Source organism: Heterocephalus glaber, unplaced genomic scaffold (genome assembly GCF_053883595.1).
Source record: "Heterocephalus glaber isolate CG9 unplaced genomic scaffold, H.glaber_assembly_v1.0 deba00001479, whole genome shotgun sequence".
In the NCBI taxonomy this organism is placed as follows: domain Eukaryota; kingdom Metazoa; phylum Chordata; class Mammalia; order Rodentia; family Bathyergidae; genus Heterocephalus; species Heterocephalus glaber.
The window spans coordinates 4,459,405-4,479,463 of NW_028258316.1; the positions used below are offsets into that span (position 1 = coordinate 4,459,405).

Sequence of the window (20,059 nt, forward strand, 5' to 3'; positions counted from 1 at the left end):
GGGTAGGGACTGTCCCGACAGCCAGGAACCCCTTGCTGAGGCCAGGGAGACATGCGGGTGTCGGGACACTGGGGTCTAGGTGCTCTCCCATGGGCGGTCCCTGGCTGTCCTAGGGATCGCGCCAAACTCCTCTGCTCCAGGCCGACCCCCTGCCCCGTCAGGATGCCAGGCAGCTGCGCACAGATCTCAAACCCCACCGTCAGGAATGAAGGGGATGAGGTCACAGATGCGACAGCTGAGCAGCTCTCTGGCCTCACCGCTCCACAGGCGGGAGTCCCTCTGGTGGTGCTGTCACCCTTCGTGGGCAGGAGAGACTGTCCTGCTGCGGCCATGTGAGACAGGCAGCTCTGCAACACGCAGGAGCTTAACGCCTGGCACAAGGATGACACGAGCTGGGCTTCCCACAAGGACAGCGGGGCAGGACACTGAGTCCAGGGGCTGGCATTTCCTGTACACCCAGAGGACACGCCCTGGGCTTCCCCGGGCCCCAAGTCCCCAGGGATAGGGCTGGGGCTGTGTTCTGTCACGCACCAGTGACACAGCACCAACAGATACCGCCTGTCCTCGCAGAGGAAGGCAGTAGGCCCTGCCGAGCCAGGTGTACAAGGTCCTGCTGAGCCATCTCCACCTGCCTCCCTCCTGTTCCGAGCCCTTCCCCGGCACAGATGCGGGGCCCGGCAGTCCCAGAGAAGCACCTTCAGGGGGCCACGGCTTCCCTGCCGGGCGTCCCTCACCATCCCTGTGCTGCTGTGCTCTGCCAGAGCCCTCCTGGCCTCGGACCTGGTGCGCAGGTGCTCACTGGCCTTCGCGTGGCTCTTCCACGTTCTGGAGTGGCACCGCACGGCCGACTGCTGACTGTTCCCGCGGGACCCACCTCCCGCTGCCACCACACAGCTGTCTGTTCCCCGTCCCTCCGTGGGGAGTGTGGCCCCACGGGGCAGAACCATCTTGCTGGCACAGAGCAGGGTCAGCACCTGCATGGGGGCCTTGAGTGAGATGGGAGTGCAGTGAGCAGCAGTGGGTGAGGGGCCACAGCCACCAGGTGCTGCTCGGGCTGAGCATGGGAGCCGCTGTCCAGGGCCTGGAGCAAGGGTGGGCCACAGGGTTCGGGTTGGGGCTGCTGAGCCGGTGTCACCTGAGTGCAGCTGGAAATCCCCAAGGGCTTTGCCGGAAGGGAGCAAGTGCTTTATTTTAATCAGCTTCATTTTTGAGAGAAGTTTTAGGTCGTCAGCAACATTGAGTGGAAAGTACAGAAATTCCCATGTCTTCCCACACAGCCAGCACCACACCCGCCCCCAGAGCAAAGCGTCTGCTACCAGGGATGGGCCCAGGGCGCCTGTGCAGGACACGCACAGCGTCAGCCACGCGTGCCCCTGCACGCTGCCTCCCTCCCTCCCTCCCAGTGCTTCAGTGGGGCACGAGATGGGCTGGGGGGCTGCGCCAGCCAACGCCAGTGATCCTCTGTCCCTGCAGTGCTGGCCTACATGCAGCTGCTAGAGGACTACTCGGAGCCACAGCCCTCCATGTTCTACCAGACGCCGCAGAGCGAGCACATCTACCAGCAGAAGAACAAGATGCTCATGGAGGTGTACGGCTTCAATGACTCCTTCAGCGGTGGGGACTCTGTGCAGGAGCTGGCCCCGCCACCGGCCCTGCCCCCCAAGCAGCGGCAGCTGGTAAGCGGCCCACCCAGCCTCACGTGCCTGGTGCTGCAGCACCCGGCACTTCCGGTCCTAACTGGCCTCTGTGCCCTGGCCTGGCCGAACCTGCCCCTTCCTGAGGTCCACGCAGCTGGGACAGGCTTGTGCTCCAAGTGCCTGCTTTCTCTGCTGAGGGTCTCTTGTATTTCTCCTTTCTGCTTTGGCTTCAATGTAGACCTCCTAGAAAGGAGGGACTCAGTGAACACAGGGCATGGTCTGTGTGCAGCCATCTGTGGACTCGATTCCCATAATGGTCCAACTGTGTGGAGTTACAGGCGGCCCCAGAGGACAGAGCCTCTCTGTGCCCTGGGCACGGTCTGTCCCCCGAAACATAACCTGTGTCGGGGTCCCTCTGGGGATCGAGGTGGGGTCAGGCGGAAGGCAAGGGACTTGGGACAGGCGGTTGGCACCTTCAGCCCTGTCTTCTGCTCCCAGTTGCCAAGGGTTGAGCCTGTGGTCCAGCTACACTGCCCAGGAAGGATGGCTCATACTCTGCCAGTCCGGTCGCTGTCTGACCAGAGAATGGCCTGCTCAGTGAGCGGGGCCTCATTTTTGTCCATTGCGAGAGGACATGAAGCTGCTGCCCTGTCTTCTCTGGGAGGCAGCCGCAAACTCTAAGACAAACAGCCCTGGTAGTTCTTGTAGCTGCCTTGGGCTCAGCCTGGTCCAGGGAATCCTGAGCCGTGCTGCCTTCCCTGGACTCTGGCTGACCCAACTCTGGTCTCACTTGGAGCTGGAGGCCTTGGATTCCAGTCCTGCCTCTCATGAGCCAGGGCCTGGCCTGTGTCCAGGTCTCAGCTCTTCCTCTGCCCAGCGCACAGGCACTGCGCATGAGTCCAGGCTCCTGCGACTACTCCTGAGGGATCTTCTCCATGGAAACACGGGCCTGGCCTGGGACCCCTGACCCAAAGCATTTGGCTAAAGCCAGTGCTGAGCCAGATTGCACTGAGAGCTGCCAGTGTGCCTGTGGGTGTCACAGACTGAGCATGCTGGGCACGTTCCTGGTAGCCGTTCCCAGGGAACCGCTACCCAAGCAGGGCAGGGTGCAGTTGACAGCACTCGAACTCTCCCTGGGCAGGCACAGCCGCCTCCTGCAGCTCCTGGCACCTCACTGTAAGTACGCTGAGGCTGAGGGCCTGCTCACAAGGCCCACGCTCTACCCAAAGCCCGGGCCCACGCTCAGGCCAAGCTGCCTGCCGGTGTCTACTCTCCAGTGTGCACACAGGAGCCATGTGCAATGTGCAGCCAGAACTGCCTGCGGTAATCATTCTGCTGCCCACCCAGGAGCCACTATGGCAAACCCAAGGCCGGCAGGTGGTCGGTGGCCTGCTCCCCAGAGCAGGGCTTGGAGCCCGGCATCTGCCCGGCCATGCGGCTCCAGCCTGCATGTTCTCTGGCCAGTGTGTGTGGAATCTCACCTAGCTCCATCGTGAGGAAGTGAAGCAGGCGGCCCTGCTGCTGGGTGGCCTTCAGCAGGGGTCCCTGACCCTGGCCTCTCCAGCGAGTCCCTCAGGGTCAGGGAGCAGCCCCAGCCCGGCTGCGTGAGCTGACCATTCTCTGCTTTCTCCTTCTCCCTGCCTTCTCTCTCACCCTTCTGCCCAGCAGGCCTCCTATGCTGCTTCTTCCTTCTCCTCTGTCTCCTACTGTGTCCAGCAAACTAAAGTGGCCTTCACCCCCGATGACGGCAGTGCCACTCAGGGCCTCAGTGTGTCCATGTCTAACTCCTTTCTCAGCCGGCACGGCAGCTTGCCTGTGCCCTCGGTGAGTCGCTCCCTGCCATTCCCACCGGGCGGCGTGGGCGCTGTTCCCTCGCAGCCGGTGTCTCCAAAGTGCACTGCTGGCCTTGCCCCTGCGGACTGCGTGTGGTGGGCGGGGAGCCACTGGGAGGCCTCTTGGGGACTCCGGGGGAGCTGGGAGGGGTGTGGAGATGTGAGCAGCAGGGCTGTCTCAGCCTTTCGTGGGCGAGTCAGCTTCTGATGTGTTGAGCAGGAAGCCAGGCCAGGCCAGCTTGAGGAGGGCTGTGCCGCTCAGCTTCTGCACAGTCACTGCCCAGACACCGCCCTCCTGCCATCGTGTAGCCGGGGGAGGCGGTGCTGGTCTGGCCCGGGCCTGGCTGGTCTGGGCTGCACTTGCTGGCATCTCGGGGAGCTCATCGGGGACAGTTGGGCTGGCTTGTCTGTCACCTCCGCCGGGCTGGCCTGGGCTTGTTCTCTGGCAGCTGGCAGGCTTCCAAGGAACACAAGGACGTGTGCCAGGCGCCCTGGGGCCTAAGTTCCTGGATGACACAGTGTCACTGGGCAGGTTCTACCCCGGCCCACAGCGGGAGGCGACTGCACAGGTGGGCCCCGGTCACTGTCCCTGAGCGAGGGAGGAGCCACTGGGCTCACTGCAGTCTTCCTCGGGCCAGAGCCAGTGGTGCTGTCCTCCTGCTGTCTGCTCACGTGCAGCCCTGAGCAGTAGGGAAGGGACAAAGCCAGCTCAGCCCCGTGCAGTCAGTCTGGCAACAGTGACTGCTCTCCCTTCCTGGCCCCACATCTCCGTGGATGGTCTGTGATGGAGAGGATCCCATGGTCACCCAAGAAGCTGGCACACAGTGCACTTACAGCAGTGAGGGACCTGGGTACTGGGCCACGTTCTGGTCCCACTGCGATTCTGCACTCAGGAGTGGAGCAGACTGCATCACCTGTCTGTGTCGTCGTGCCCAACCGGCTCGCTCTTCCCATGCCTGCCTGTGCCAGGGTTCCTGTCCCATGCCCAGGACCAAGACGGCGCTGCCTGGAGCCCTTCCAGGCATGTCCAGCCTCTCCCCAGGGCCCTTGGCCACCAGGCTTGCTGGGCAGGCTGAGCGCCACCTCCCCCACCCACCACGGTCCCTCCAGCCAGTGCCCTCCATGCATCTCGTGAATGTGCCTTTTAGACAACCCTAGCCCTCGACTGCTCGCCCGTACCTTGAGCAGAAGTGTGAGGTGTCCTGAGCTTCGGCCGCCTCCGCTTGGAGTGTGGCTCCCGTTAGAGGGCCACGAATGAACCACATTGTTTGCCACAGAATTAGAGAAAAACCAAGGGCATTTGGTTAGGTTTGGGTGAGAGCACACCGTGGTTTTCATCCCTGGACGTGGAGGCCTTAGGCACCTTGCATCCTCAGCACCAGCTCCAAGGAGGCGCTGAAGAGGCGGAGGCTACAGCAGTCTACTCCATGCACAGGAAGGCGCCGCAGGGAGCGTCAGCAGACACCTGAGGCGCTGAATCCCAGACTTGTGGCGCCAGTGCTTCCTTCCTGGGCTCCCTGGTTAGATTCTCCCCTGAGCCCAGATAGGGCTTTGGATTGCTCTGGTGTCAGAGCAGCCCTGGACTCTTGAGTGTCATCAGCCCAGCATGGAATTCTGAGGGGCGCCCTGGGAATGTAGCTGGGGCCAATCTGAAGATGCTTCTCGGGTTCTTGTACTGAAAGATTCTGACCATAGAATACCTCTTGCCAGGGGAGTTTGTAGAGCCATGAACCTGCACAGAAGCTGGGTATAATTCCAGCACTCTAGGAAGCTGACGCAGGAGGGGCCCAAGTTGGAGCCCAGCCTGAGCACCTTAGCAAGATCCTGTCTCAAAATAGAAAATAAAAAAGGCTGGGATGCAGCTCAATGCAAAGGTTCTGGGTTCAATCCCTATTGCAATGCATGAGAGGACTTAAACAGAAGTAGGGTCTCACTCTGCCCAGGTCCCGGGTGAGGTGAGCCCAGCCTGCCAGGCCGCTTCCCATGTGGGACTCAAGAGGGGTGTCAGTGCAGCAGGCAGGAGACAAGCAGAGTGCTCGGGCACCGCGCGCAGTGGGCTGAAGGGTGCTCGGGGGTCTGTAGGCAGCGGCAGGGCGCACAGAGACTCCTGAGCTGAGGCCAGAGGAGAGGTCTGCGGGGTGACGGTAGCCAGCGCTCAGGCCTGCACACTGGGAGTGGGTGCTGGGCAGTGCCTGCCCTCCTCCATCCACTGGACGGCCTAGCAGCAGGGTCTTGGCTCCTGGTCCTCTGGGGGCCCAGGCACGCACCCGTGGCCCAGCACTGCCTTCAGGGCCGTCAGGGGAGATGGCAAGAAAGTAGGGGCCTGGGAGGCCGGCCTGTCACCCCGTGGGCATGGACATTGCAGGCCTTGCCTTGCCCTCCCTCCCTCCCAGGAGCTGTGTGACGTGGTGCTGCTGCTGCCGGGTCCCTCTCCGGTCGGGACACCCCTGTCACAGCTTTTTGGGCTCCCGTGGCCCCGGCTGCTGCCGACTGCAGTAGTGGCCCGGCCACCTCCTCTGTGTTCCCCTCTGACCTGACTCCGGTGATGCTGATGTGGAGAGGCAGGGCTTGGCCCACATTCGCTGTGCCCTCGGCCAGGGTGTCACTGCGACTCCAGGACAGGAAAACTCCACTCAAACTGTCTGCAGGGACCGCCTTCCTGCTAGCAGAAAGTTGTGGCTGGTTCCTCACCTAGGAACGGTTGGGGGCCAGAAATCGCTGTTGACATCTTTCTCCTCTGTCTCGGCTTCCTGAATGATTCTGGATAAGCAAAACTGCGAGCAGACCCAATTTTGATTTAAATGCCCATGATAGCCATCATGTGTTTTTTATTTTAATTTCTGCAGTGAGAACATCAAGTGTGCCACTGAGGACCTCGGGTTTTACCAGAGGTTGGGCCAGGTCTAGAAGGCTGAGGCCGTCCCCTCCCTGGGCTCTGAGGCTCCACCAGGGTACTTGTTCCCACTCTTCCATTGCCGCCCCAAGCTCCTGGGTATAAACCGTCCCTGAGAATTTAGCCAGCAGCTGTCCCACGGGCCATGGGCACGGTGACAGGAGAGAGATGGAAAGAGAAGGGTGTGTGGGGTCGGAAGGGGCAGCCCGAGACAGTGGTGGAGAAGGAAGTTGCCCTGTGCTTGCCTTCCCTACGTAAATCACATGACAGACAGGAAACATCCGGTGTCCAGGGGCGGGAAGTTTCTCAGAGCCACATTGCTCCTGCGGCTTTGTGTCTGGGGTTTCCTGGAGGGTCCCCGAATTGTCGGCATAGGGCCTCCTTCAGGGGAATGCGGCGTCTCGCTGTCTTGGTCCCCAGCCTGGTGAGGCACGCATAGCTCGTGGAGGCTTCAGACTGGATCAGTGGCTCTTGGACTCCCCGCTGGTGGGGTTCTGAGCCCCGCACGCCCTACAGATCCAGCTCTGATTCTTGGGCTCTCCGGTTGCCGACTCATGACGGGTCAGTGAATGTGCGTTCACTCCTGTCCTGTCCAGCTGTGAGTGTTGCCGCTGCCCCGGAGCTGCCCAGGCAGGAAACAGAAGTGTCGTCATGTCACACCAGCTCCCCTTGTGAACCATGCCCACGGCACACAGGCCTCAGGTCCTGCCGTGCTGCCCAAGCCCATGCAGACGGCCTCCAAGGCCACCAGTGGCCTCCCATTCAGCACCACAGCCAGGCAGGGCCGGGACTTGTGGTCTTGAGGCCTGGCCGGCCACGAGTCCTACCTGTGTCCCCAGTATCCTTGCACAGACTCCTCATCTCTCACGTATTTGCTTTTTTCTTCTGTCCTCAACCTTCTGGAGGTCCCCACCTGCAGCATGAACCTGAGCGCGCCGTGCAGCTCCCTCGTCTGCCCAGGGGACGAGCGCAGGGACTAGGTGCTTCTCTCCTGCTTCTTCCTGACTGCTCCACGAGCTGCCTGGGGCCGGCGGGTGGGTGCTACTGCCGGATGGCCGCGTCAGGCTGGAGGACCCTGACTTACCCAATGCAGTGAGCAGTGACAGGCGGCCTGGAGCCTCTTCCCTGGCCCTACGCTGTGTCCTCCTTCCCCTGCACCTCACCGTTCCACAGCCCCCCATCCCAGAGACAGACCCAGCTGGGCTGGAACCCGTTTCCTTCCTCATCCCTTCTGAAACTTGCTCCAGCTCCCACAGGTGTGGTGTTCACTCTGGGTGGCTCAGTCCTTCCTGAGACCCAGGCTGCAGCTAGGCAGCACTGGCCCTGCCATGTCCAGCCTGTCTCCCGAGGACACATCTGCAGACTCCAGGGACAAGGGAGGGACCCTGCCTGCATCAGCTCCTGGGATCCCCCATAGGCCTCCCCCCTTGCTCCTAGACTTCCTGTTGTCATCTGCGGCAGGTTAGGGCCCTTAGCCTCAGGCCTAAGAACTCTTTGCTGCTTTCTGCTTCTGGTATTTACTCTACCCTCGATGCTCGCAGTCATGGCCTGCTCAGGTGGCAGGCGACCAGTCCCTAGGAAGAGCACCCGCCACTCCACACACACGGGATTCTGCCCCTCCTCCCCTGTCTCACTGTCCCTCGGCCAGGGCCTTCCTACGACTGTGTGACTGAGGGTCCCCCTCATTCTCGAGGTGGAGAAGGCTGCATGCAAACGCCCACCCACTGGCTTGCAGGGTTAAGCTAAAGCCAAGGTTCACAGCCAGACTCTCCTCATGGAAGCCAGAGTTAGGTTGATGTTTACGAACTGCTGGGTTACCCAGCAAATACTGAGCTGGTGTGATCTGCTCACAGAGAAGCTGGGCGCAGGATGCAGAGGGCCTGTGCTCCCCAAGTCACCATGGGCCTAGTAGTCTGAGAGGAAGTAGCTGAGCCCTTAGCACACCAGGGGGTGTAGAAATCAGGTCCCCGAGTCGGACCCCCACCCAGGCAGACCCACTACCCCCATCCACAGGAGCACAGAGAAAACAGGAAGCCAGCAGCTGCCTGGCTGCTCTCACCACTGCCCCAAGCCCATCACTCACAGGACTCAAATTTTCCACTTTCTCGACCAGAGCCCCCTCCCCACCTACACTCCCCATATCAACCGCGCACCCTCCTCGCAGTGCCTACGGCCTTCTCGTCCTTGGCCCATCTGCACGCAGATGGCAATAAACTCACCGCATGTTGCTTAGACTTTGCCAGCCTCGGTGGTCTATCGTGCCTCAGTCTGACCTCACAGAAGTCATTGCACTAAACTGTTTGCATCCTTTCTGACCCGTGCTCACCTCCATAAAGAGCTAGAGCTGTTCAGGCCAGCGCTCAGTGGGTCCACGGACCCTGAGAGGCAGCAGGGTTTGCGAGAGGGGCCAGCCAAGAGCAGGGCACAGGCACAGGCCCTTCCTGGAGGCTGGGACCCGTCACGGGAGAAGGGACTCCCTCTGTCTCTACACTCCCTCCACTGCCTAAAATTCTCCCAAGCAAAACAGTTTTTGTTCTTTTACACCCTTATTTTTAGAATTTTCAAATGGTTAAAAGGAAAACCCTCCACTAGGAAGTTTGTTTGAGCCCAGAAAGGCTGTCTGGGGCCTGATGTGGCCCTTGTTGTGTTTCTCGATCAGGCCCGTGCTCCCCGTTCTCATGGTGACCTCCAGACGCGCCTCTCCCAGCAGGAAGCAGACAGGTGGCCTGTGCAGGTCTCGGGCCCAGATCCTGCACTCGGCTCTGGGACCCTGTCTCTTGTCCTGTCGTCAAATGTAGTTACGAATTAACCCATCCAAGTGGAATCCAAGGAGGGCCCAAGGCAGATGCAAAGGCAGGCTTTGTAAACAGCTGTTGGACCCGGCGGGGCGGGGGAGAGAAGAGCGTTGAGGAGATCTGGGTGAGGAGGAGGCCCGGGCAGGCCCTGTGCTGGTGTCCCGGGAGTGACTGTCCCATCTCCCACAGCCACACAGGCTGCTGGCTGTGCAGCGGCTGGAGGCTGGACTCCCTTGAAGACAGATTGGCCGGCCCTCTTGTGGCACCGTGATCCTTGTCAGAGCAGTGTGTGCTCTGAGCCAGGGCCAGTGCGGGCCCCTGTAGGTTTCCCCACAGACGTGTGGGGTGAGCCTGCAGCGCAGCAGTGATGGCCTCTCACAGCCTCTCTCCACTCGGCAAATCCGCCCATGCACATGGTGGTCTCTCTCTGGTGGGTCCCTGGGGGGTCACCCCGACCTGTGGCCTGCATGCGGGGCTTCCTGCCATCAGGAGTCCAGTGCAGAGCAGCTGCGACTCAAGGACTCAGAACTGAAGTAAACATCAGGACTAAAGTGGACAGAAAGTGTCACTGAAAACGGGTGCCTGGCCACCTTCGGGTGGCTTTGTCTTTAACGAATTGACCACAGGCTAACCCAGAAGGTCGCCCATCAGCCTCTCCCATCCCCCTCCACCACCATGCCACCAGAGAGGGTCCCACTCTGGAGCCCAGGCTGGCCTCGAACTTGGGGATCCTCCTGCTTCAGCCTCCCAAATCCTGGGATTGCAGGCAGGCACCACCATGCCTGGCTAGATCTCCACTGTCTTTTAACTCTGAAACTAGTGGTCCTGTACCACCCCCACCCCCACCGTGTGCATTTTCAAAAGAGCCGGTTGCTCCTTCTGACCCCACCCTCTGTCAAGGAACTGCTGTCTGCACCCCTGGTTTGCAAGCAAAGCCCGCTTGCTGCCTTTTGTGAGCCTGGTGCCACACAGCCCTTGGCTGAGGAGCTCTCTGAGCCTTCAGGCTGCTGCTGCAGAGCTGTGGACACGCTGAGGGCAGACGCGTGCCCAGAGCGCACTGCGGAGTTCCAGGGACACCACCTGTGTGTGTGCCGGGCAGCCACCCTGCCCCTGGCTGGTCGTGCCTTCAGTTGGGCTGTGGTTCCTTCCTTATCATAAGGAGCTCACAGCAGAGCCCTTGGCCCCCGGCAGGAACCACCCTGTGATAGTCATCGTCTGTTCCTAACTGCTCAGTTACTCGAATTGCTGCCGACGTTCACGGCTCTCAAGCAGGAGCCCTTCATGTTCCCGCATCCTCAGCCCAAACAGCCTCCCTGTGGCTATAAATACAAATTCCTGTCGCACAGAGTGCAGCAGTTCATCAGGAGCAGCACCAGCACCAGCCAGACTCTGAAATAGATGCCAGGCTGGAGCGGTGTGGCCCAGAGCAGCCGGCCCTGCCCTCCTCCTGCCGGGGGAGAGCCTGATCTCCAAGGAGTCGGTACAGCTCGCAGCTGCTCATGATCCTGAGCCCCACAGCTCCCTCTGGGGGGCCGGCACACGCTTGTGGCAGGCAGCCTCCCCAGCAAGTCCCTGCCCCTGGAAGGCACTGTTCTGTGGAGCTTGGCTGAGGTCCCAGCAGGACCGCATAGCTGGAATACCAGCGCTCAGGGGAGGGGCAGGGGCCAGACCCCTTTGTCCCCAAGATGCCAGCTGGCCTCCTCCTCCCTCACCTCGTTCCCCAGGCTCCCCTGAGCCTGAGCCCAAGCAGGTGCTCCACACTCCAGCTGAGGCGCTGCCTGCCACAGGTCGGGCCGTGAACTGGGCACTTTGATTGACAACAGGACCGGTGTCTGAGTGTTGCTCATCCCCCAGATATGTGCCAGGCCCTTAGGGACAGGATGCCTCTGCCCTGTGATTTAAGGCCCTGCACAGGTGTCCTGGGAAGCAGAAGGGACAGCTGGTGAGGACAGGGCGCTGAACACCTGCCACACTGAGTCTGCACCGCAAGTGCTCACGAGTGGCCACAGGTGCCTCTGCTTTCATCTCTGACGAGACTGAGGCTCGAGCACTGAAGTCACTTCCCAGGCCGACGTCCAGGAGGCCTGAGGATGCATTCGCCAGCTCCTCCCAGCCCCTCCCCACAGGGGCCTGCCTGTGGAAGTCCCCCAAGCTGGCCCAGCCAAAGCCCTTGGAACAGTTGGGCAGGGAGCCACTTCCCAAACCCTTGTGACGGTGCAGAAGCCCTTGTGTGAGTCAGGGCTTGCCCATTGCTCGGCCTGCCTACCTGCCAGGGAGCGCTGGCTCTGAAGGTGAGCCTTACGCTAGGTGGCAGCAAGTGGGCAGATGTGTAGGCCGAGGAGAAGCAGGGAAGATGTAGCAAGGAGGGAGCAGCCCACACACCCGGAGTCTGGCTTCTGCCCCCGGCGGAAGCCACTGCCTGAGCAGTCCCACCCTCTTCCCCTAAATCAGCACCCAGCACCCATGAGACGGCCTCACCTTGGGGGGACTCGTCTACCAGGGGTGGAGGGAAGCCTGGAAAGCCCAGCCCTTTGCCCTGCTGCCACCCGGCAAGGTCCACAGAGCACCCTGGCCTGTGGCACCACCCTTGACAGCTGGCAAAGGGTCAGAGGAGCGAGTGGAGGACAGGGTACAAGCTGTAGCTTGGGTCCCGAGCGGGGCCTGTGCAACGCCACCGACTTCCAGACGGAACGGACAGGCACAAGTGGGCTCAGGTGTCAGGTGGGCTGCAGATGGCCTTGAGTTTGTGAGGCCAGTGGGGAAATGAGAGTTAAAAAGTAGCAGGTGAGGCCGGGGATTTAGCTCAGTGGTTTCACCGCCTGCTGCACAAGTGCAAGGACCCAAGTTCAATGCCCAGTACCAAAAACAAGTAGCAGGCACCTAGGGGTCTGATATGAACCAGCAGCCACCGAACTCACAGGCCCTGATCCTGATCAGTGCTGCCAGAGGGGTGGCTCGTCCCTGGAGCCCAAGGCTAAAGGACAGCTATGCAGAGCCACCTCTCGCAAGGTCAAACTTGGTTGCTGCTTCCCCTCCTCCTTCCCATGGGGTCTGGAAGTCCTGTGCCACAGCCACAAGAGGGCGCTTGCGAGGGACGTGTGCATGTGTGAGCTGGCAGGGCCTTGAGGCCTGCTCCTTTCCAGGTCTGCTGTCCCGGGCCCATGGCGGGCGGCAGCGTGGTGGCAGCAGGCCAGCACCTTTGCAGGGCACACTGACATGTTGGAGTCTCGGCTGGATGGCCAGGCCAGCTGGGCAGTGTTCCTTGGACTGGGAAGCTGTGGGCTCTTCTAGGCTCCACTCAGTCAGACGACTGACTTCACTGTCCCACGAGAATTTGGGGAGCATTGCCTGGTGGCTCTGGGTGACATCAAAAGTGTTGTAAGATTACTGCACTTGTTTAAAAGCAAACCCAAAAAAGTAGGGAAAAAAAATTGAGTTGGAAGGGAAATTAACTCCTAGCAATTGTTAGCATCTCGATGGCACAGTTAGTTTTCCAGCCATTTCCCGAAGGGTTTAAGATAGGTTCCACTGTTACGTGCAGTATTTGCCTTAGGGGATAAACCGAAGAGATTCAGCCAGAAGAGTCCCAGTGAGTAAATGCAGCCAGCTGCGTGTGCCGTTGGATGTAGCCTTGAGGCTCCCACGGGGACAGAGGCTGAGGGCCCGGGCTGTGGCCACAGAGGAGCATGGGGTCCCCAGGTGGGCATCAGGGCGCCATGCCCAGGTCCCGCCACTCAGTCCCCAGCCACCAGGGCTCTCCTCTGGCAAGCTGGTGCGGGCATGGGGACCTCAGGGACAGGGTCTGCTTGGCATAACCGGCCATCCCCGGTTAGAACTGGTTAGAGCAGCCCTTCAGCACACAGCCACCGTTAACCTAATGACTTTTTCTCTTGTCTGTCTGTTTTCTCTTCCCGTATCCTCATTTTTGTTCCCACCTGGATTCTGTAGTACAAGTCTGTGTTTAGGTCCTACTCCCAGGACTTCGTGCCTCACCACCAAGCTTCCGTCCAACCTTTCCTTCCGCCTACCTCCTCTTCCTCTCCACATTTCCCACCTGTCCACCCGTCTCCAAGCTCGGACTTGGCGGGGCCCGCCGTAGCCAGCCCGCCTCCTGGCACCGTGGACGGGCCTCTCTCATCTTCCCAGGAGAGCAGCTTCCATGGGAACCCTGTCTGCCTTCCTCCCGAAAGCTCTTTCACTGACTCGGTGAGCACCCGGCACGCGCATCCGCACGCGGCTGCATGATTCTTCAGAGCGGTGTCGCCTTGGCTTCCCTTTGCCGGCAGCCGTGTCTGTGACAGTGGGGCCACTCGCACGGCTGCATGGACAGCTGCGCAGGCCCCAGGGTGCCACGGTGGCTGTCTGCTTCCAGAACAGAAGTGGAGTTTTTCATACAAAATCCCTAGGGATCTAGTTTTGCACAGGGGGATGAGTGATGGTTCGGGGAGCTGTGAGGATGAGGTAGCACGTGCTGCTCCCAGCCTTCTGTGTGGCTGTGCGAAGAGAAAGGGTGAGCCCTTTAGAAGTGTGGCTGTGGCAGATGGAAGCGGTGGCCTGGAGCCTGTCCCGTGCAGTGGCCCCTGGCTGTGTGCTGCTCCCAGCCAAAGGAGCTACCCTGGAGGACAGGTCAGAGGGGACTGGAGGAGGGCAGAGGGCTGCTCCCCAGCCGGTTGATCTGCCTGAGTGTCACCTCCCGCCTTCCCAGGGGCCACCTCTCCTGGACAGGCTCCAGGAAAGACCCAGTGGGAAGCTTGGCTCCCCACTGGCAAGAGCCCAGAGGCAGCCAGAGCAGCTTTGTCCCCTGACCCCGGGGAGGCACCACGCGGGACAGCAGTGCCCTTGGCCTCTGTCCTTTCTTTCTCGCGAGGGCGCATCCTGGTCTGGGCCCACACAACCCTGTACCGGGCTGGGGTGGCCAGAGGCCCGGCCCACTGTCTTCCCTCTCGCCCTGTCTCCCAGAGCGAGAAGGGCCATGGGGAGGCTGGTGAGGGTGAACTCGCCCGTCTTTACTCCTCTGGCCAGAGCAGCGTGGAGCTGGCTCCCTCTTGAGAGCAGTAAACTCAGGCGCGGCCTGGTGCATGTGGCCTGGCCTGGCACAGTGGCTCCCCCTGCTGCAGCAGACAGAGTCCCCTAGGCTCCTGGGAGCTGGCTCCCAGGATGGAGGTTGCGGCCTGCAGGCGAGGGTCACCCGTCCCTGCCTCCAAGGCTGTGGTGCTTCTCAGCCTCCAGGAGCAGCTGGCATGGACCTGCCCCGAGTCCAGCGCTCTGGCTTCTCCAGGCCCAGCACCCTCTTGGTCCTTTCCTCCCCACCACGCCCCACTAGCTGCTCCCAAGCAAGCTGGGTCCCCCCGGCGGGTCCCGTGCCCCTTGCTCCGCAGAGCGGAGTTGCTCATCATGCCACTCCCCCAGCCCATGGCAGTTGAGACACAGTGGCCTGTTGGGCAGTCAGCTTTGTAAAACATGAGTGAGTTCGGAAGCTTCAGAGGCCGCTGTCCCTGTGAGCCCAGCAAGCTCCTGCCAGGAGGAAGCCCGGTCCCCAAGGACCAGAGTCCTCCCCGTGGTAACTTGCACAGCCCCAGCCCTGGAGAGCATGCCCACTCCTTTGGGGCACTCCTGCATCAGGCCCCAGGGACCAATGTGCACACCCAGCAAGTCACAGGAGCCTGAGGAATTGTACTCTGAGGGAGTTGGCCCCGCCCCACCTGTCCCCTCTGATGACCTGTGCCACCAGCATCATCCAGCTTGGCCTTCCACCCTGCCCTCTGCCAGCGGCACATGGAGCACTGGTTTCTTACCTCATTCTGCCCTCCCTGGCACTGTCCCTGTACACACTCCCCTGGTCTCCCGGTGCAGCTTTGGTGCAGCCTGGGATTATCACAAGGCCTAGTTGTGACAGCAGGGCTGCAGGGAAGCTCACAGCCCTGTGTTTGAGCAGCAGGCCCTTTGGAACTGTCGCTGGCTGGGTGGCACAGCCCTCAGAGTCTCTCACCAGGACATCAGCAAAGTTCTGCTGTACACAGTGGTGCCCAGGGTTAGGGATGATGGCTTTGCAGGTGCAGCCCAGGTTCAGATCCAGGCTCTGCCATTCGGGGGCGGTGTGGTCTGAAGCAGGTCCTTGGCCCCTGGCCTCAAATCTCTGGAGCAAAGCTGTAGCTCATCGAGGGGCAGGGGAGGAAAGGCACAAGCTGAGGTCCGTGACATTGGGAGGTAGTTCAGGTGGCATCAGTCAGGAGCTTTTTCCAAGGACAGGCTGCCAGTCTCGGGCTCCTGCATTTCCTGTTATTTCCTGCATTCATCACTAACCTGCTCCCACCTCGCTTTGCTCCTTAGGGACCCACATCCGAGCCACCTGCAGGCAGGACGCTGGGAAGACAGATCGGCCCTGGCCTGGGCCACCTGGCCAGAGCCCAACCCTCCCTTCTCTCCACAGGAGTCACCAGCCGGGAAAGATGGGCACCCCAGGGACCCCGCAGCGGGCAGCGGCACACCTGGCAAGGACAGTAGAGATGGCGGTGAGAGGTAGGAAGTGACCAGGGAGTGGCCAGTCCTCCAAGGGCCACAAGTGCACTCGGGGAGGCCTTTGTGTTCATGTTGAGGGTCTGTCCTCCCCTGACTCAAAACAGTACGTGCTCAGGCTAGAAACCGACTGAGCAGCATCACATGCTTATAATCCCACTACTTAGGCGGCTTAGAAAGACTGATTCCAGATTCCAGGCCAGCCTGGGTAACTTCGTGAGATCCTGTCTGAAAATTAAATAAAATTAAAATTTCTTAAAAACAAAAATTAGGCTGGGAATGTAGCTCAGTGGTAGAACACTTGCCAGGCAGGCACAGAGCCCAACACCAGTATAATAAAAAATAAAATGGAAAACTTACAAACAAGCACGCCCAGCAGAGGCCCTAACCTGGCACCGCCATTCCTTCCTGATCATCTGCACCCGCAGTGCCCACCTTGCAAACCGCCCAGGGCCGTCTGGCTGGCTCCAGACCCCCGCCAGCCTCTTCCAGCTGAGGTGTCCTGGCACAGGCACCCCACCCTCCAGTTTGTTACTGTGGACATTTCTGCACGTGTGTGCATAGGTTGTATTGCTAAGCCACCTTGAATATCAGGTGCAGATGTTGTGACCCCAGCTGGCCATTCCTAATCTGGACATGGTGGCAGATGCCTGTAACCTTAGTACTCAAGAAGCTGAGGCAGGAGGATCGTGAGTTCAAGGTCAGCCTGGGCTGTGTAGCAAGTTCAAGGCTGGGTTGGACTAAATAGTGAGACCCTGAGTTAAAAACACATAAGCCTGCTTAAGACACCCTGATTGCACCAAGAAAGTTAGGCCATCCCTGATGTCGTGTGCTAGGCAAATCACACCCAGTTCCCATCTTCCCAGAAGTGTCTTGTAGATCTTCATTTTCTGTAACCATGATCAGGCGGGACTCACACTGCGTTTCCATATCGCAGCTCTTTGCTGTCCTGTATCATCGTCAGCATTAGCATTGGCCAGGCCTAACCGGGTGTGGTGACCCTCGAGGGGCTGCAGGAGCATCTGCCTGCAGCCTTCCGTGGTTGTCACCTGTGTGCCCCCCCCAGCTTCTCCCCCTCAGGTCAAGGACCAGCCACCTCTGGGGTCCTGCGTAGTCACCTGAAGGAGAGTTTGTCCCTGCTTGTCCTTGTCCACTTGGTCACAGCTTCCCACACTGCTGAGCAGAGTTCCAGCAGAGGCCTGGACAGACTTGGAGGATGGCACTGAGCAGTGGGAACTTCCCCTCCTGCTGGCCTTTCTGCTGTCCATCTTAAATATTGACGGCCTCCTTGCCAGAGCATGGCTGCAGCCACCACCCAGAAATGACTGTGTGGGCCTTGCTGATCCCCAGCCTCACTCCTCCCGTTCCCAGAGGAGACCTGGGGGTGCAGGGAGTGGCCCCGGCTCTCCCACCCCGTCTTCTGAAGCAGCTCTGGTGCCCTTCACAGCCCTGGGCTGGCCAGCACCGCCTCGGCCTCCAGTGTCAGGGGCCCGGGCCTGAGTGAGACTTGGCACCAACTCCTTCTCCTCCAGGGTCCCGAAGTCACCAGACACTCTGGAGTCAGCTCAGTCAGAGGAGGAAGTGGATGAGCTGTCTCTCATCGACCACAATGAAATCATGGCCAGGCTGACACTGAAGCAAGAGGTGAGTCAGGAGGGTCGAGGCCGAGTCCCCCTGTGACCCTGGGTGTCTCCATGAGACCGACCTGAGCCAGGTGCGGCTTCCAGGAGGAAGCGTGGCATCTGCTGGTGTTCAGAGCCCTGAAGTCCCATGGCTGCACCCTAGGGCCCAGGAGGGCGAAGCTCCTGGCAGTGCTGTGCGCAGCGAGTGCCGTTCATGCCTCTTGATGGCCTCATGGCGGGCTCTGACCAGGGGATGCGCAGGCCTGGGCCCGGCCACCCCTGGGCTCTGCCTCCTTGTGAGAGAGACCAAGACCTGGCCTTCCCCAGAGGAAGCCACAAGAGCCCTCCTCAGCCCAGAGGCTCAGGGCCCGGTCCTGGGAAGCGCACGCCCTCCCGTCATCTTCTGGTGGCGAGAAGGCAGCGGCCGCCCTTGGCACACTCCTGGGCCAGGCAGGGAGCAGCGAGGATGCGGGCAGGCAGGGCTGGCAGTGAAGGGAGCCTGGACAGCTGCGCCCCTCCACAGAGGGGAGTCGGCTCACAGGCTGGCCACCGTGTCCGCGGGAGCCCAGAGCTCAGGACTCGAAAGGCAGCCGTATCAGGTGTCAGCTCTGTCCCCTGGAGAGTCGCAGGGTCCCAGGCCATCGGTGTTGGCCTGGCCGCCATCTTGGGCCTTCTTGCCACTCTTTCCGGCTCTAGGCCTGGTGGCTGGCGCCTGTTACCATGTGGAGGTGAGACTTGGTCCCTCGAGGGTCACCTGAGCAGCAGCAGATGGAGCATCTGTCTCTGATGCTTTGTGCTCCTGTGATGGGCCACACAGGAGACCCCGCGACCCGCGTCACTGAAAGTGACCTCGCCTCCCCTGGCACTGATGTAGACCTGGGTGTGTGGACATGCTCCGAGTGCACTGCGGCCTCCCTGTTTTCTGGGCGCTAGAGACTGAGCGGGCTGGAGGTATGGGATGATGCTGAGTAGACGGTCACCCGAGCACTTCGGGACCTCAGGGATCCTTGGGGAACATGCGCCGGGCCCCATGTCTGTCAGCTGAGCGTGGAACCATCAGTGGGCCACAGGGGCAGTGCAGCCTGGCCTTGCTGGGTGGAGGAGAGCAGAGGGGACTTGCCGTCCCTGCAGCACAGTGTCTTTGTCACCTGGCCCCCACTCATGCCTTCTTCGGCTGTTCTCTCTCCACAGGGTGATGACGGGCCAGATGTGCGTGGAGGATCAGGCGACATCTTGCTGGTGCATGCTACTGAGACCGACAGAAAAGGTACAGCAGCCCCGCTGGGTGGCCTTTGTCCTTATCTGCGCCCTCACAGGGCATGCAGGGCCCACTGTGGGCGTCCCAGGCGGTGTGGCGGTGCCCCCAGAGCCTTCAGGGAGGTCCCTGGGGCGAGGGCAGTCACTGGTACTGGGTGTGCGCACTCCATGGGCAGCACCTGGGGCAGCGCCGCGGGAACAGGGCGAAAAATCCAGGTAACGGGGGCAGGGGCGGGGGGGCAGCTTACACCTTTCCTGAGCCTTGGGCAGATCTAGTGTTCCTGTCAGGCCAGGTCTGATTGACCAGCTTGAGGCACCTCTGGAAACTCATGTGCCCTGCCCCGGAGCCTCGGTCCACGGCCCGAGAGTGCTCTCACAGGCCCAGGTCCGCCGGCCTCGCCTCTCCTTCATGTCCTGACCATTTGGGAGGACAGGGGAGCAGGGACCATCCTTCCCCCTAAGACATCCTGCTTCCAAGTTGTGTTCCAGACGGAAGAGAAAGAGGGCCTGTAGGCTAGGTACAACAGCACACACCTGTACTCCCAGCCCTCTGGGAGGCGGAGGCAGGAGGACTGCAAGTTCAAAGACAGATTGCCCTGATTTCTTCAACATCAGAGAGATTGTTGGTGGGCAAGTCACAGCAAACAAAGGGGCCACATATTCTGGGGAGGTGGCACCCTGGCCCCAGCAGCCCCTCCAAAGGGAAGGGGGTGTTTGCTTATAGCCCAGCCCCCAGATGTAGAGTGGGGTTCCTCACGACGGACCTTCCTGCCCGAGCTTGCCGTCCTGGGCCCTGTGTGTGGGGTCCCAGTCCTGGAGGAGAAGGCCCTGCCATCTGGAGAGCCGCTCTGGGTTGGCTTGGGGCTCCCTCTGACCAGCCCCGCTCTGCACTGCTCTGCCCTCCACGCACCCCACTGAGTGCCCCCTGCTCCTGCAGACCTGGTGCTGTACTGTGAGGCCTTCCTGACCACCTACAGGACCTTCATCAGCCCTGAGGAGCTCATCAGGAAGCTGCAGTACCGATATCCTCTGCCCTGCTCCTCACTGCCCGGGCCCACGGTGACTCTGAGCAAAGGGCAACAGAGCGGCGGATTGGCCGGGCATGGTGCGGCCGTGCCAGTGGGCAGGGCTTGGCTGCAGGGGTGGGCTCAGCCCCTTCCACCTGTGCCAGCTGGCCAGTGGGCAGCTGTGCCTCATCTGCTGTGTTGTCGGCGCTGCCCTTCTGCCAACTCTGCCCCATAGGCTCAGCCTGGGGACAGGGACCCCCACAGAGGTGGCAGGGAGGACCCGGGGGCTTAGAAGAGTGTGCTTTCATGTCGGGTGCTTCTTTCTCAGACCCAAACCCGCTGGCCCCCTGGCCAGCCCCTTCCACTGTCCAGAAAGCCTATGGTGCCACAATGGCACCACTGTCCACTCCAGGCCACCTGCCAGCCTCACAGCCTGTGACTGCCACCTGCTGCGCAGCCGCTGCCCCTCGGGCAGGGGGTTCTGAGCCCCCTGCTCTCCC

General features: G+C 61.0%; 1 protein-coding gene across 21 annotated transcripts in view; it reads left to right on the top strand.

Moving 5' to 3' along the window:
• Positions 1–20,059, top strand: part of Rapgef1 (Rap guanine nucleotide exchange factor 1) — a 98,290-nt gene that overhangs the window by 71,695 nt on the left and 6,536 nt on the right. For 12 of the 21 annotated variants that reach the window (XM_004849067.4, XM_021261843.2, XM_087183015.1 and 9 more), the window contains 7 exons: positions 1,474–1,676; positions 3,303–3,461; positions 13,106–13,363; positions 15,588–15,676; positions 17,206–17,317; positions 18,487–18,562; positions 19,490–19,574. In XM_004849067.4, the coding sequence (XP_004849124.1) occupies positions 1,474–1,676; positions 3,303–3,461; positions 13,106–13,363; positions 15,588–15,676; positions 17,206–17,317; positions 18,487–18,562; positions 19,490–19,574 (982 nt within the window). The remainder of the gene's footprint in view (positions 1–1,473; positions 1,677–3,302; positions 3,462–13,105; positions 13,364–15,587; positions 15,677–17,205; positions 17,318–18,486; positions 18,563–19,489; positions 19,575–20,059) is intronic. The other 9 variants (XM_004849072.4, XM_087183017.1, XM_087183009.1 and 6 more) reach the window with 5 other exon arrangements.